Source organism: Aquila chrysaetos, chromosome Z (genome assembly GCF_900496995.4).
Source record: "Aquila chrysaetos chrysaetos chromosome Z, bAquChr1.4, whole genome shotgun sequence".
In the NCBI taxonomy this organism is placed as follows: domain Eukaryota; kingdom Metazoa; phylum Chordata; class Aves; order Accipitriformes; family Accipitridae; genus Aquila; species Aquila chrysaetos.
The window spans coordinates 47,201,868-47,218,359 of record NC_044030.1 but is presented as its reverse complement, the minus strand read 5'-3'; the positions used below and the strand labels follow the sequence as shown (position 1 = coordinate 47,218,359).

The 16,492-nt window shown below is 37.7% G+C and overlaps 1 protein-coding gene across 5 annotated transcripts in view; it reads left to right on the top strand.

Annotated features, from left to right (window-relative positions):
• Positions 1–16,492, top strand: part of CEMIP2 (cell migration inducing hyaluronidase 2) — a 53,333-nt gene that overhangs the window by 24,895 nt on the left and 11,946 nt on the right. For all 5 annotated transcript variants that reach the window (XM_030004487.2, XM_030004488.2, XM_030004486.2 and 2 more), the window contains 10 exons: positions 307–495; positions 3,425–3,594; positions 6,145–6,354; positions 6,740–6,945; positions 7,520–7,589; positions 10,326–10,454; positions 12,124–12,212; positions 14,114–14,245; positions 14,749–14,784; positions 15,494–15,649. In XM_030004487.2, coding sequence (XP_029860347.1) covers positions 307–495; positions 3,425–3,594; positions 6,145–6,354; positions 6,740–6,945; positions 7,520–7,589; positions 10,326–10,454; positions 12,124–12,212; positions 14,114–14,245; positions 14,749–14,784; positions 15,494–15,649 — 1,387 coding nt within the window. The remainder of the gene's footprint in view (positions 1–306; positions 496–3,424; positions 3,595–6,144; positions 6,355–6,739; positions 6,946–7,519; positions 7,590–10,325; positions 10,455–12,123; positions 12,213–14,113; positions 14,246–14,748; positions 14,785–15,493; positions 15,650–16,492) is intronic.

Genomic DNA, 16,492 nt, shown 5'->3' with positions numbered 1-16,492 from the left:
GTAGCTGGACCTACAAATTGTTGCCATATGATATTAGTTTTTTTAAAAAAAAAAAGCATAATTTTTTTTTTTTTTTTCCCTGTCACTGTTAGTTTCATCTTTTCCATTTGTTTTATTTGAGATCCACCAAATAAGCAGCCGTAATGGTATCTCACACTGGCAAGTTTCAGAGCAGAATTGTACTTTAGAGGGCTTTGGAGCTTGTGAGATCTCATACATTTCTTATTTTTATCTTCTTGGAGATAGTTTCATATAAAGGTGAATATAATCTTATACTGTGTTTACTTTTTTTTTTGTTTAAATTAGGTGTCCCAATTTCAGGCTTCCAGGTAGAAGCAGTAGGTGGAGTCATACTGAATCTTCTGGACGATGTTAGTAGTTGGGAGCCTGGAGACCGGATTGTGGTCGCAAGCACAGACTATTCAATGTATCAGACAGAGGAATTCACCCTACTTCCCTGCCCAGAGTGTACCAAGCATCAGGTCAAAGTCAGAGGTATGAGAGCAGTCAACACTTGAAGAATTTGTGTGAAATATGTATACACGGTAGTACACCCTGGACAGTCCCTTTCAGTGGGAGCAGTAAAGAACAGCCTGTTCGTCCATCTCTGTATTGCTTTGTTGCCGTATGCAGGAATGTGTGCTTATCTTTGCTATAAAATTGCTCTGTGTAATGTCAGGTCTGCCTCACAGCTTACCATCCTGACTTTCCTTTCTCCTTTCTTCCCAGGCTTATTGAACGCTTTTGTTTTTTTCCAAAAGGATTATGCTTGTTCTCCTTTCTTGGCTCCTTTTTGTCTTTTCACTAGTTCTCTTTATATGTGCTTGAATGGCTGTTGTGGTCATTACCATTTCCTTTTCCTTTAGTGCCCTTTCCATCTTTTGAAGTGTTATATCATTATAACTTTTTCTGTTGTTATTAAAAAAAGGGGAAAGGAAAAAAAAAAAGCGAGATGAAAAAAGAAAATGGCAATCTTTGAACCTGTCTCTTCTTTTTTTTTTTTTTTGTTTTTTTCCTTTTCCTCAGTTCCCCCTCCACCCCCGACTAGCAAAATGGTTATGAAATAAGTGGCACTTTCAAGCATCTGCTCACACAGGATATCCCTGAGTAGCTGCAATCTGTTTCTCCTTTGGGCGTGATGTGCGCAAAATGGTCATGCATGTTGTTGTCCGTTTCCTTTTTTTATTATCTGAGTCATTCTGCTCAACTTCACAAGAGCCTCCTGTGGGACCGGCTCCCTGGTTCTGCTGGCGTCTGTGTTTTCTTTCTGCCGCTCTGTGCCAGCACCCTCCTGCCTGGTGGTCCACCAGCCTCAGACCTTGAGCTTCCCTCTCACTCCCTTCTGGTGGGCTGCAGTGTCTGTTTGTAGCACAACCTAACTAGTGTTATTTTGCAGTGTTTGCAGCAGCTGATTGGTGCTCTTGAGAATCTGGTTTTGTGCCATTCACCTCTGTACTATGTATGCGACTTCCTCTTCTTCAAACCACTCTTCTCTTTCTCCGTTCTCAGAAGTTTTCTGTGAACGCCCTTGAACTTTCCTGTTCCCCCGTGTCTTGACTGCCAGTTTGTATGTCCACTTTGCAGTGCAGTTTGCATCCCACAGCATTCATTAGCATGGGTCGGATATGTTTTACTGCATTGTGAAGTCCCAGTTATGGAAAAAGTGTATCTAAGTTCACCTTATTATACATCAGAGAATACCAAGGTGGGTGAAGCTGCAGAGATGACTTAGTGCCTTTGAGCACGACAGTTCCTGTGCTTTGTTCTTAAATGTCTCACGTTATGTATGTTACTGAGCACAGTATTTCAAAGAGCAAGCTTAATGTGAAGGCTGCAGTATGAAGTTTAAGAAGGTTTTTGTCACCACTGAATAGTGTATGTGCAAACTCTGTTTCATCTCAGAAATCATGTGCTGTGAAAAAGCAGCTCTTTTTAAAGGATTTAAAAAAAAAAAATTCTTTATTTACAATATGGCATAGAATACAAAATCTTGGCTTTTTTTTTTTTTTTTTTGAAAATAAATGCCATCTGACCTATATAGATATATATCTTCTAAAGATGTTGAAGGAGATCAACTGGCCCATTTTGTTGTTGTTTTCCACCCCCAGTATGAAGTTTCCTTTGTCATAGTAACAGATACTGTTTAAAAAAATCCCCAAACCACCCTATATATTTGTTCCACAAAGAATGAATTTTCTGTGGAATGGCGAACTTGACATGCTGAAGAACTCACCATCTTTTAAAATTATTTCTTGTATTTTTTTGCTAGGTTTTTAGCTATTTTGGCCCCTTGTAGTAGGAAAACTAAAAAGTATTGTTTCATAGGAGGCCTAGTTGCTGCTCTTCACTTGATCTATGCATGCGAATCAAATATAGGGAAAAACTATAAGTAAGCCTTCAAGCAGAGGAGCCCAGTCCCATTTACAGATATCTGTTGTCTTTTTAAATCCTCAACAGCAGGTACAGAGTTAATACCAATCTTGATTCTGCTTCATATTGTGGTAATGACCAGTTTAGGCTTGTATCCTTTTGTAAGCTTTGAAGGGACAGTCACAGTCTGTATTCAGGGAATCAATAAATTGGGGGGGGAGAAGAGGGGGGAAAATATTTTTAAAAAATAAATGCATAAATACATTTTTTTAAGGTTTACAGCACCAGATAATTTTCTCAGTTTGTACAGACAAATAAGAAATTGATTGTTTCTTTGGAAGAACTGTGTAAAAACAGAGTATCTTGTTTTCCCTAATTTTAGTTTATGCATCTTCAGAATAGCTATCTGGGAAACAGCAAATTTAGTTAGGAAAGGAAATCCTTTTTTCTTTCAGAGGGGGATGAATACAGTATTTTCTAAAGGTGTTTTGGCCTCATTTTCAGTTCTAATTTTTCTTCAGAACAGATCAAGCAGCCAGCGTCTTTTTGCTTTTAAAGCAAATTTGCATCTATGTTTCATTAAAAGTTTTCTACATACATTGGATTAATTTAAACTTTTCTTTTTTCTTTATCTATTCTGTTCACAGACTATTGGACTGAAATAAGATGCACTTGCAAATAAAATGTTGGGATTTGTTTAGGACTAGTTGTCTTACAAAAATGATAAATATGTAGACAGCACTTTGTTTTAGAAGGAAACGTGGAGTAGCATGCTTGACTCATCATCCTGCAGGATGCTTAACTATCACTTGAGTCAACCGCAGTCTGGAAGGGGGGAATTTTCTTGGTGTTAGCTGGATTAATGTTTATTATCTAACAATTGCCTGCTTTTTGTGTGCCTTGGCATAAGAAAAGCTAAGAGCTTACAGCATGTTAAGGTATCAGAATGCATGGGTTTTGTTGCTACAATTAGTTTGCTTCTATAAAATAAGTTGAGTTTGTTTTTAATCGATAAAAACTTTTTTTTTTCCTCCTCCCCTTCAAAACTGGACAGAAAATCCTCAGTTTCCTCATGTAGGAGAAGTTATTGATGGAGTGGACATGAGGGCAGAAGTTGGAGTTCTTACGAGGAACATCTTAATCAAGGGGGAGACAGAAAATACCTGCTATCGTGAAAAGGAGTGTCAGTTCTTCAATTATGATACATTTGGTGGACATATCAAGGTCTGAAAAACATTTTAAAGTAGCTTTCTGTCATGTAGAGGCATATTGAGGACAAAAAGATTAATGCTAAACTTGGAGGGATTTGAAAACTTAAAGAATGTCAATTCATACAGTTGCTTTGTGTAGAAATGACTTTGTTCTTGTCCTTCCCGCAATTAGATTTAACTCATCAAGACTTAGTCTGCAGAATTGGAGGAAGGGATATCAATGCCTGAAATGTTATAGAAGTATCCAGCACACATTGCAATGTTGTATGGCAGAGATTAAACCTTACAAGTGACGTCTGTGTATGTGCGTCCTGTAATATTACAGAATGAAGTTTGATCTCCCTTTTCTCTGTCTTCCCTCCTTTCACTGCCTTTCTCCCTTCCCAAGTGATAAGTATTGAATCCTAGAGATCTGCCTCATCTGAAATTGGGCACTAGAGAGGCATGGAGAGGAAAGAAACTGAGTTGGACCATGGTGGTTTTTTATTTATATTTTTTTAAAATTTGAAAGCACTAAGGTGATGTAGAGGGAACTGCTTCTAATTTCTTGTATTACCATAAATATAAAGAAAGCTGAGGGAAAGTAATATTATACAAACTAATATTTAAACCCGTATTCACTTACATTTTTACATGAAAGGATTGAACAGCAGTGTATCAGCTCTTCACTGATGCTGCAGAAGTTTGAGGCCTTGTATTTTAAATGCAAATGTGTTTTTGCTCATTATGTGCTGGTCACAGTTTAAGTCTCTCTTTCTAGTATATTTGGATGCAGATTTTAATTTTACAGTAGTGAACATAATGGTGGGAAAGAAAATATGCCCTTTCCCTACTGTGTGGCAGCTTTTGTGTTGTGAAAGAGAAGTAGGTGGGCTCAAGATACTCTTTTGTGTTTAAGATAATGTAATGAAAGAAGATAATGACAAGCTGTGAATCTTGCAAAACGTGACCTTGATTGCCACAATAGCGCAAATACAGCAGACCCCTCAGATGTCTGGAAGATATAACAGAAAACAAACATTTTGAGTCATCAAAGTTGTTAAACGGTTCCCAGGAGACTGTTCAGAGTAGCTGTGTCTGCTGCCAAACCTAGACTTCAGCACTAAAACCATTTTCAGCTTATGTTAATCTTGCGTGCTGAAGCAGAGGGAGCCTAGGCACTAGCAAATGTTAATGGCCTCAGGGGTTTTGATCATCCTGGATTTTCTACTGGTCACTGGGACAGTAGCATAAAGGAGGCTTAGTGGCAGTGAGGAGAGGTGTTAGTTTGTATTTTTATGACTGCATTAGTGCTTTCAGATGTTAAGAGTTGGAGATCTTAGGGAAGCCCGGTTTTGACCATCCCTCTGTATTTTAGGCATACAAATCTTAGGAGTGCAATTAGAGGAGGGGGAAAAAAAGTTCATATTACTAATTACCCTAGAGGACAAAGTACATAATGAAAATGGTTATTTTTGATAAATACACAGTACAGGTAAGTTAATAAAATAACAAAAAAGGTTTTTTCTCAGCTTAGCTCCTTACAGTTTAGGTGTTGCACTTGCTTTCAGTTTTCATAGCAGGTTAGGTGGAAGAAAATGCTTCTGCTTTTGTGTGATACTGGTACAGCCCCATGATGTTTTTACTTTGTATTAAGTAGTGTTACTGTGAAGTTACATGATTCTGAAGGCAGTTTTCATATCTTCCTAAATAAGTTCCTCTGGAGTGCTGTGTCCTGTTTTGGATTCCCATTGCAAAGATGTAGATGCACTGGGGTGTGCCCAGTGGAGGTGGTGTGTAGGTGTATGTGATGATGAGTGAGGAGGAGCTGAGAGAAGAAGGCTTGTTTGGTGTGGGGAAGGTGAAGAGGCAAGATTTTGTTGCTGTCTTCAGGCACTGGGGAGGGTTCAGAGAAGCCAGAGCAATTCTTGGATGTGCATGGTGATAGGACAAGAGGCAATGGGACCAAGCTTCAACAAGGCAAATTCTGCTTAGATGCCAGGAAAATGAAAGGGAAGAACCAGTGGACATTACATGAGCATCTCTGTGGCTGGAGATATTCCCTGGGCAACGTGCTGAGCAGCTGTCTTTAAGCTGACCCTGTGCTGAGCTGGCAATTGGACCAGTTATCTCAACAGGTTACTTTGAATCTGTATTATTCTGTGATTTTTTTTATTCAACTAAGCCTGTCCCAGGTGGGCTGCACTGGTACATCTTCAGTATAGACGGGCCGTGACATAGATGACTTCTGTTTATTTGGACAGTACATGGTTATATGTAAAGAATATTTAACGTGCCAGCTGGTAAAGACCAAACAGTAAAGTGTGGGAACATGTCTGGTGAAAATTGCTTTGGTTTAGCCACATGGAGATTTCGCTTTTACACTTACTTATGGATACTGTTTTATAAGGCAGGATATAGAGCAAAACATTAACAATTGTTCTAACTTTTACTGTGTTGGCCTATGGTAACTGTACATCTAACTTCTGTACCTCTGGTATAGATGATGTATTAACTTAGATTTCCATTGGTTAAAAAACAAATAGTTCATTATTCATTCTGAACTTCTCATAATATTTTTTAGATTTTGAAGAATTTTACATCTGTTCATCTCTCCTATGTGGAATTGAAGCAAATGGGCCAGCAGCAGATTGGAAGTTACCCTGTTCACTTTCACCTTTGTGGGGATGTGGATGAAAAAGGAGGTTATAGTTTTAAGACTTACCTGGAAGGGCTTTCCATTCATCACTGTTTTTCCAGATGTGTGACTGTTCATGCAACTAATGGCTTGCTGGTAGGTGCAAGGAGACTAAAACATACCGTGTTGAAATAAATGTTATAAAGAGCATTTAGAGCAAAAATAGTCTCCTCCCTTCTTCAAGTTTAATGCTCAGCAGTGTTTTTTCATTGCAAGAAATAAATGAACAAGTGCAAACAGTAACTTATTTTTAACAGATCTCACCATTCTGTTTTTGCAGAATCTTCCAGGCAGCTAAGCTCTTCAGACATAGTAGTGTGTTTGTAAGGGATAAATAAAACTGTATGCTTGAATCAACTAAACTGCTGATACTGAAGCTTCACTCTGCAGCTGTGCCAAGACAGTAAAACTAGATGGTACTTGTCAAATAAATCTCAGTAAATGCTATTGCTACTGACATAATGAACTTGTATTTCTGCAGATAAAGGACACCATTGGCTATGACACACTAGGTCACTGTTTCTTCACAGAAGATGGCATCGAGCAGAGGAATACTTTGTTCCACAACCTTGGGCTAGTTACGAAACCAGGCACTCTTCTTCCTACAGATAGAAACAGCAGCATGTGTATTGGTATTAGGGATAAAGTGTATGGAAGTTATGTCCCAGTGCCAGCAACAGACTGCATGTGAGTGAAAAAGTAAAACCAAACCAGCTGCAGCAGTTAAACTGCTGATGTTCTCTTGACAATACACAGATGGGAACATTTTTATGTATAATTTAATAAATGCAGACACCTTAAATGTAGTTCACATAGTAGTGGTATTAAAAAAAAAAAAAAAAAGAGTTAGTGTTTAGTCTTTTACTAAAGAGAAAAAATAAGTTGTTTTGTGGGAAGATTATTGTTTCTTGTGGTACTTTTTTTAAGGCCGCATCTTTACTTCTCTGTAAAGGCATGCGCATTCTCAAATTGTCACTGCTAGTTTTTCTGCATACTACTAATCTTTTGTAGAAGCTTATTAAAACAGTTTATCATTGCATGGAGTATCTGAACAACATTAAATAAAATACTATGCATTGACCTAAAAAAAGAAGCATTTTTGACTTCTAAATGTGGAGAGGGTTATGATTTTTATTTCATATGTGAAGTAGTGACTTCAGACATCAATTTAGCTTTTTCTCATGTGCTTGTTATGAAGGGGAGATATTTCTGTAGGTGCTAGAGCTTTTCCATAATAACTTCTTTCTGAATAATGTTTCAGGGCAGTTTCGACATTCTGGATTTCTCATCCCAACAATCATCTTATAAATAATGCAGCAGCAGGTTCACAGGTGAGGTGTATGGATGTAATTCAACACAAACCATTCATGCCACTGGTATTTGTAAAATCTGTAACAGTTACACTGCCAAAAATACATACTTTTTTCTTTGTTATATATGAATATGTTCTTTTGGCAGCATGTTGGCATTACAAGTGCAGGGTTTGTCTAGGTGTGCATTTAAGAGATGCCAAAAATCTTTGTTCTGGCTGGAACAGAGGAGATCTCTTCCTCTTTATAGTTAATAGACCTGACAACAGTGTCAGTGTGTGTATGTAGAAATAAATCCTTTTATTTCCAAAGAACTAGTGCATTTCATATTAAAGTTTTTGTATTTTCTGTAGGTTGTCATGAGTTTACTGTGTACTGCTTTGCAAAATTTGTCTTCGTAGCTGTAGTCATAGGAATGAAAAATTACTACAAAAAAATGTTCATTGTATAAGAAACAACTAAAACACTTTTATTGTCAGTAGTTAGTCATTTGCTTCCTATCAGTTACTGCTGATATTTTTTTTACTTGATGTGAACCTTGTATTAGTGCAAATTTCTTGTCAAACAGCTGCTTGTGAAGTAAAGCTGAACTACTCAGTACGTGTTGTGGAGGAGGGGGCTGGAGTCTGTTCTACATTGGATGAGAGGCTGAGATGTGCATGGTTTTGAGTGGATTTTTCTGAAGAGATCAGTGGGAATGGGAAACAGGAAAGATTTTTGTTGTTGTTTCAAAGGCTCCAGTGCTGGAAGTAGAATATGAGTGTGTGTCAGTGTATTCTTAGGCACATAATAAACTGTTATTAATAGAACAGGATTCAAAATACTTAAATGGGTTGAAATATCTAGAGTATAAAACAAATTTAGAAAATTTTGTTCTGCCTTTTGTGTGGTCTGACTTTTTTTTTTTTTTGACAAAGTTTTCTAGCTGACTGTCTACTGCTAGGAAGGGTCTGGACACAGTTATCAGACCAATTCTTCTCTTCCCAATGCAATGTCTTTCCATTTTGCCTGCTTTATATAATACTCCTTTACCTTGTTTTAGCATTGCAGGCTAAGTTAAAGGAAACAGATTCCTTGATCTGGTGTTTAAAACCTGCAAGGTCTCTTTCTGCCTCTGTAGCGTATCCCAGTAAATGACACTTCATTCTGTTACTGGAATGTGCATGGTCAGAGCAAGCATTTGTGCATGTTACGAAGTTTTGCCACTCTGATATACCTCCCTTGCATGCATGTAAACACATCAGTATAAAGGGACTACAGCTTACTATGTTTCAGAAGAATACTTCAACTGTGTTGAAACAAACTCTGCACTGTAGAGCTTTTGCTGGTATAAACTATAACAATTCATAAGCAAATAAAATAATTCCATTGCCCCCCGCCCCCAGCTCCTTCATTACACAATGAAGCCTTTTGTAAGGGTGTATCAAACAATAGATGTTTCTTTTGTTTGAGCTATATATGAGAAGGGGGGAAAAAAACCTTTTTCATTTTTCTGAATGCTTGCAAGTGCTTAAGGAACTTTTAAGTTTATTAAACTTTTTTCCATGCATCAGGATGTGTTTTGGCTAAAAATTACTTGAGTCTGCCAAGCAGAGAGCTGTATTTAATTATATGTGAAGTAAGATTTTGGTATTTTTATTAATGGAACATCCACATTTGCTTTGGAATTGTTAATCATCAGAAATGTCAAAGTGTGTCATCATTACGGATGGGAATATGTTACTGAGAAGCAGAATTTCCAGGACTGTTTGGAAAATGAGTATGTTCTCAGAATGAAATGCATGAAATCTTTTAAGCCAGAGTGAACTGGCTTTATCCACATTTCTTGAACAGGAGGATGATGACTATTTTTCATGAGATAGAACATTCAGTATGCAGTGTTTCTTTAGCTACTGTTTAACCCTTTAATGTGCCTTATGCAATGATTTTTTTTATTTTTTTTTTATTTTACAAACCCACAGAGTGTGTGGTCAGGCAAAATTTTTCACATTTGTAGGTATCTGCTATGCAGGTGCTTTCACAGTGCCACCTCTTGTGAACCCAGATGTGGTTGAAAGGGGAACTTTTGGGGGTCTCATTTAGCAGATAAATCCAGCTTCTTTAAGAGGAGGGATGTTGAAGAAGTGGAGAAAATGAACAGATGCTGAAATTATTACTGCATATTATTGGCACAGTGCACAGTGCTCTGAACTGGCCAGACTTCTTGGTGTGCTTTTTTCCCTTCTGAAAGCTCTTGTGGGTTTTTTGGCTGTGTCATTAAATTCTGATGTGAGCAGAGATGAACAAACCTTAGTCAGACTGTAAGAGTAAGGAGGAGAGGAAGGGTTTTGAGTATTTTACTGTAAATGACATGATTTACTAGTAAACAAAGGAAAATCCAGTGTGTGTGGTGAAATATAACTGAAATGCAAAAATTATATTAACTCTGACACTTTTCTGGTTTGAAATATTAGAGGATCTTAAATGTGTGGTGTTACATGGCTTCACTGAGAAGGAAAACACTTTTTAGTGTATATTATTAACTAGAATATAGCCTTATTTGCAAACTTCTTTCTCACTGGGCAGTTAATTTGGAGACTTTATTTTGAAAAATGTATTCCATTGTGCACGGTTGGTTTGGGCTGTGTTCTTACTCACTTTCTTTCTTAAAATATCCAAGTTCAACTTAGCATACACTTACTTTGTGATTAGATACATCAGCACTGATGGTAGTATCAGACTCACTTATAAGTAATGTTATTCTCTCCTTACTTGCAGGATGCTGGAATATGGTATTTGTTCCACAGGGTTGCTACAGGAGATTCTCATAGTTTAGCCATTGAAACCAAGTCAGAGCTTACACCCCTAGGAATCTTCTATAATAACAGGGTTCATTCTAATTTTAAGGTAAGGTATTATCTGAGTAAAAAAACCCTGAAGTTCTTTATTTGTAACTATTCTATTTTAGGACTTGTTTACATTTTAAGCTGGTTAGGTTAGGTGATCGATTCATGCTGTGTTTGAACTGCGTGATTCTATCTAGGTATTGTAGAATGGTCTATAATCAGCGTGTGTATAGTTTCTTGCTACATTTTGAGTATTCACTGTGTTCAATATCCTCGTAAGGCATAAACAACTAAAGTTAATTAATACTTCTAATGAAATACAGTTTCTCAGAAGTAGCATTTCACATGCTACTCTTTTACTGCTGGCATTGTTTTATACTCTGAAGAAAGCTGAGCCTTGAAGCATCAAGTTTATTACAGTTGTGATTCATGTAATAGCTTCCTCGAATAGCTGTGACTTGTTTTCCTGAGTCTCTAAGGTACAGTAACTCAGGTGTTTGCACATGGTGGCACAGTCTCTGCTAGAGATTAAGCTTCCAGGTTGCCTTCAGGAACCCAGCCATTGGCAGCAGGTTTTTTTTGTTAGAGGCTTCTCACCTAGATGCAGGCATTCAGTATTGTTATATTAATGTGACTTTATCTTTTCCACATTCAGCTAAGTGAAATTAAGTCCTTAAATTAATGATTTCATTTGAAATCTAGCTGCTTTGTGTCTCTCTGTATGCATGTGTATGTGTATATATATGTGTGTGTGTGTATATATAAAATACAATGACATTTACAAAGCCACTTAATAGTTATTACCTAATAAAGTTCAGGATCACTATTGCATTTTTTTACCATGTGAAACTGATTTTACTTGACAGTTGGGTGTCTGGGGTACCAAGAAATGATGCACTGTTTTATAGAAATTGTGTTAGTGGTGTGTTTGGAACTCCAGGGCATTTGTTCAGATTGGAATTAAAACATACTGAATACAAAAGAACATTGTAAAGAAAAAAGTGTTTCAGCTGGATGGCTTGTATTATCTTTAAACAAGGGTAGCAGTTTGTGCGCTAAAATTCCGTGTTAAAGGAGCAAATTCCAGTAGCAGGTCTGAGGATCTGCTCATGTAGGAGCACTCTAATTATAATCATAATTTGGATCAGAGGTGAAAGTAGCTGCAGGTATTTGTGTATGTAATTCAGACTAAACACAAATGCTTCCTTCTGCTTCTATTTTCTCACGTAAATTATTTCATACTGCATTATTGAGTTGCAAATTGATAATTGCTTGGGCAAGAATCAGCTTCAATGGTGAAGGTCATTTAGTTTTAAAGTGAAATACACAGCATTTTTCACAGTGGTATTTATTTCTTTTAATTTTTTTTCCATTTGTGAGAATATTTTGAATTCAGCACAAGATTGGCTTGCAGATTTTCCAGAACAGCATCTGGAAATAAGTATAAAACCTCAAATAGTTAGATGTTGTGAAAGAAATCTGAAATGCACTTTAATGATTTTCCATTACTTTTTTTTTTTAATCCCAGGCAATTCTTTTCCTCTGCCCAAATTATCGTAGACAGATGCTATTTTTCCCTTAGACAATATGTCAATTAAGGCCAAACTGGAAGTTCTTACAGTTTCTAATACATGTGTTGAATGCAGTGTAAAGTTTAACTTTTAGAAATTTAATGTTTACTCTATCTTTAGGTTTGGATAGTATGAATTTTCTTTCCTTGCTTGTTTCAGGCTGGTTTGTTCATTGATAAGGGTGTTAAAACAACTAATGCTAGCGTTGATGATCCCAGAGAATATCTTTGTTTGGACAACAATGCAAGGTAAAGGATATTGTCTTTCAAGTGAGTGAAAAATGTCAAAGTTTTGAGATAGCTCTTACATTCACGTGAGGAAAAACATTTTTAAAACAATGTAATTATTTATAAATAATAACCAAACAATAAGTACATGTATATTCTTTTCCCGCATTTGTTCATCCGTTTTAGGAAAAACAGAGCATGGTGTGCCTTAAAGGAGTTGGCTGTTTCTTCTGAGCCCTTGCTTAGGGTAGTTTTCAGCCTTTTAGAAGACATCATTTTAAACATGCTCTACTGTCATGCTTGAAGCATTTTCTGGAGTTGCTGCTAAAAGTAAAGTCTTACTTTAAAATCTGCTCTTCTGATTTATGACTTGGTTTTAAATAGTTGTTAGAAAAAGGCTTTTAATAGAGCTAAGTAATACTTCCACTTGCCTTTCTTACTGCTGAGTGCTTCCTGCTGTACCTTCTAGACTGGGAGATCATAGCTCAGTGGTACAGTTGTACTGAAGGCTATTTGCAGAGATGGTACAATCAAACACATTTTCTTTAGTTTACAAAGTGAGAGAAAATAACAGAGTGTAGGAGAATTCCAGGTTATACTGTGCCTGGTTAGTCTTGTCCTGAACTTCAAATAAAATAGCCTGAGATAGTGGTCAAATGTCAATATTGGATAACTGTATCCGTCAACATTTTATTGTGACAAATAATTATTAAGACAGAAAATATAGTTTGTAATATTATCTTTATTTATGATTGACCTGTGTTTAGGATGAGGATAGTTAAGTGATAGTTGCAGATGCAGAGAGGGAAGTTCCCAGTTTTGGTGATACTTGATGCTTCATGATTTGGAAATGAACTTGCTAGTTTGACAGAAAGCCCATATAACCCTTGTGGATTACCTCAGTGATAAGAAGTAGTCAAGAGGAACATTTGAGGGACAAAATGCCCTTGGGAGAACCTGTAGTGTGTTGACAGGGCATCAACACAGGATGCGAGAAACTCAGTGCATGAGACGGTGTTCCTGTTTCACAGCAGCCAAAGAAGTAACAAGGCACTCTGTAACTACATGGAACCAAACTGGAGGGGTTTAAATGTTAATTGAGGAGCCTGAGACTGTCAAAAACAAACATTCACCCATTCTCCCCTTCCTCCCCTGGGGTAGATAGGACAGATCCAAATTAGAGTACAAGGTCATCAGTTTAAGGGGCATATATATCTTCACCTGCTCAAAATGCATTTTTGTAATATTTTTTTAATTGACTATTTTTAATTTGCGACCAAGTGAAAGCTTCCACTAGTCTTTAATTAGGCTGTCTAAAATAGATTCCAGCCATAACTTACCATACGAGACCATCTTGGTAGCAATGCAGAATGTCTGGGTTGGAATAGAAAAATATCTTGGGTGTGCTCAAAGAAGGAGCACCCTGCAACATCAGAAGAGTTTGAAAGATTTGAAGGAGCAGATAGACAAACCTCCAGCCTTTTTTGTATAGTGCACATCCACCCTGTGTATCCTTCAAAGGAGCTTTAATTCCCTCCATCAAACTTTCACATTAATGCTGCAGTACAAGGAGGGAGGGAATACTTTGGGGAGGGCAAAAAGAAAAAGCAAGGGGATAAAAGGAGGTGAGATGCAGCTAAAGAAACTCGGGGAGATTGAGCAAAAAGCTTGTGAGAGTTACTGGAAAAGAGAAGTTTAATGTTCCTGCTTCATCATACCCTGAAAATAGTTTTCTAGAAATGGAGAGCCAGAGATGCGCCTGGTTTTGGCTTCTGTCATTCCAAACATGAAGCAGAGTGGATTTTGCCCATCAGGTTTGACCATGAGCATTTATCTTTCAGCCTCTCTCAGGCCAACATATATGATACATGTAAAACAAACAGTATTCTTATATTGAGTGTTTGGGTTTTTATATGTCCCAGGTTTCGACCTCATCAAGATGCAGACCCTGAAAAGGCCCGAGTTGCTGCCCTGATTGACAGATTAATCTCTTTCAAAAACAATGATCATGGGGCCTGGGTCAGGGGAGGGGATATCCTCATTCAAAACTCTGGGTAGGTATCCAGAAGCAAACAGCTGCATGTTGTTAAGAATTTTCCCATGAAGCTTTGTTTATGAAAGTGCATTACAACAGGGTTATAAGAGAAGATTGTTGCCTAACTCGGGGAACTTCTCAATTGCTTGAACTGTTTTCACACCATCCTACTACTTTAAATGAAACAAGTTTATATGTGATTAGATGAGAACCTGCCTTAAATAGCAAAAAGAAACTATGTAATAAAAAGAAGTCTAAAAGTTGGTAGAGACAGTAAATTTATACTGAGGTATCTATGGTTTCCCTGAAGTTCTCATGTTCCTGCTTAAAATACATAGAAAATTACTTGATTTTTTTTTTTTTTAACAGCAACATTTTAATAAGAGTTAAGTGTGTGGTGGTTCTAAATTCCATTAATAGAAAAATTCAGGCTTTCTTCAGTGCATAGCAGGATGTGCCCTTACAGTAGCTTATTGTAGGATAATCCAGAAAACATGTCTGAAGCTTTGAACTTTCTTTTAGGTTTGCAGACAATGGAATAGGTTTGACATTTGCTAGGTGAGTACTTTATGTTAATCACTTCTGGGTTTTTCTCCTTGCCTAGCAGCTTAGAAAATACATATCCACCTATTAAAATTAATAGGTATACTTTCATAAGGTTTTAGTTTCATTTTTGGGCCCCTTTCTATTTCCAGTGGTGCGGATGATGTTATAAAGGCTCTAGACTGACACAGCTGCCAAACCTTGCACTTTAATTCAACCTGTGCTTGGTTTACACCACAATTTGCTGCCTTTTCAGCAGAAGTGTTATGTTTATCCAGATATTTTTGGCATTGTATGATTCCTTAGGCAGTTTCGATTTTCTACCTGAACAGCTGAAAGTAAGTAATGGAAAAGAAAGGGTATGAACATTTAGAGGGGGCAGAGTCTCTTTCTACTAAGAAAGAATCAAGTAACTTAAGTAGTAAGCCAAAATTGCTGCCATTCATGTTACGACAAACTGGTTCTAGGATTGCAAAAGTGGGCTGTAAAAGAGTGCTGCGCTACAAAGAGAGGGAGAAAATTTAATGCTTAGCTCTTTGCTGGCATTTTGAACAGCCTATAATACTGTTAATGGTTGAACTTATTGTTCTGTGTATTGTAAATGAAGTATAGACTGCTCTGCTTTAGGAGGACTGTTACAGAAGTAAAAGTAGGACTATGCCTCGGTGTGTTCATCTGCTGGAGAGTCTTGGCTAAAAGCTTATCTCTGACATTGCTTTGATAGTGATGGGAGCTTCCCAAATGATGAAGGTGCCAGCCAGGAAGTATCTGAGTCGCTGTTCATAGGTGAGAGCAAGAATTATGGGTTTCCAGGTGGCCAAAATAAATATGCGGGAACTGGAGGAATAGACAGCAAGGCGCGTACTCTGCCTAGAAATCGGTAAGTATGTTGTGAGTGAAGCAAGTAGAAATGATACAAGAAAAACGTTCTCTGTATCAGATGTAAACGCTCTTCTTGCTTGAGCTGTGAGAGATTAGGACTCTATTGAAGGTGATACCCTTTTTCTTTTTAACACTGTGTGTGAAGCTGTGTCACTCACCTTTTGGTGCATCAGTTTTCATCTGATGCTACCACAGGCCACTTTTCTGTAGAGGTTTAAGTTATCCTACTTTAATGAAACCTTAGTCTTAAACAACATTTGGGCCTGAAGGAAAAAGAAAAAGCTTTCAGGTGAAGGATTTGAGGGGTCAGTTTAGGACTAGAGACTAGAGTCTGTGACAAATCCCAATCTATGACCATGATCCTTTTCTTTTCTCTCTGGCTTGCTGTGATGCTAGTTTAACATAGTGCCAAGTCCTAGTCTTGCCACAGAATAGGAAAGAAGGGTGAGGTAGGTCTAAGCCACCCTGGTTTTTTGCTGCTTAGCCATTTAGAGGGAAAAAGTTAATGTGGCAGTGATATATGAGGTATTCAGTCTAGTTGAGCAGAATCACAGAACAGTTGAAGTTGGAAGGGACCTCTGGAGGTCATCTTGTCCAACTCCCCTGCTCAAGCAGGGCCACCTAAAGCTGGTTGTGCAGGACTATGTTCAGACAGCTTTAGAATATCTCCAAGGATGGAGACTCCACAACGTCCCTGGGTAACCTGTCCCAGTGCTCAGTCACCTTCACAGTGAAAAGGTTTCTCCTTACGTTCAGGAGGAACCTCCTCTTTTTCAACTTGTGCCCACCGCCTCTGGTCCTGTCATTGCGCACAGCTGGAAACCGCCTGGCTCCATCTTTG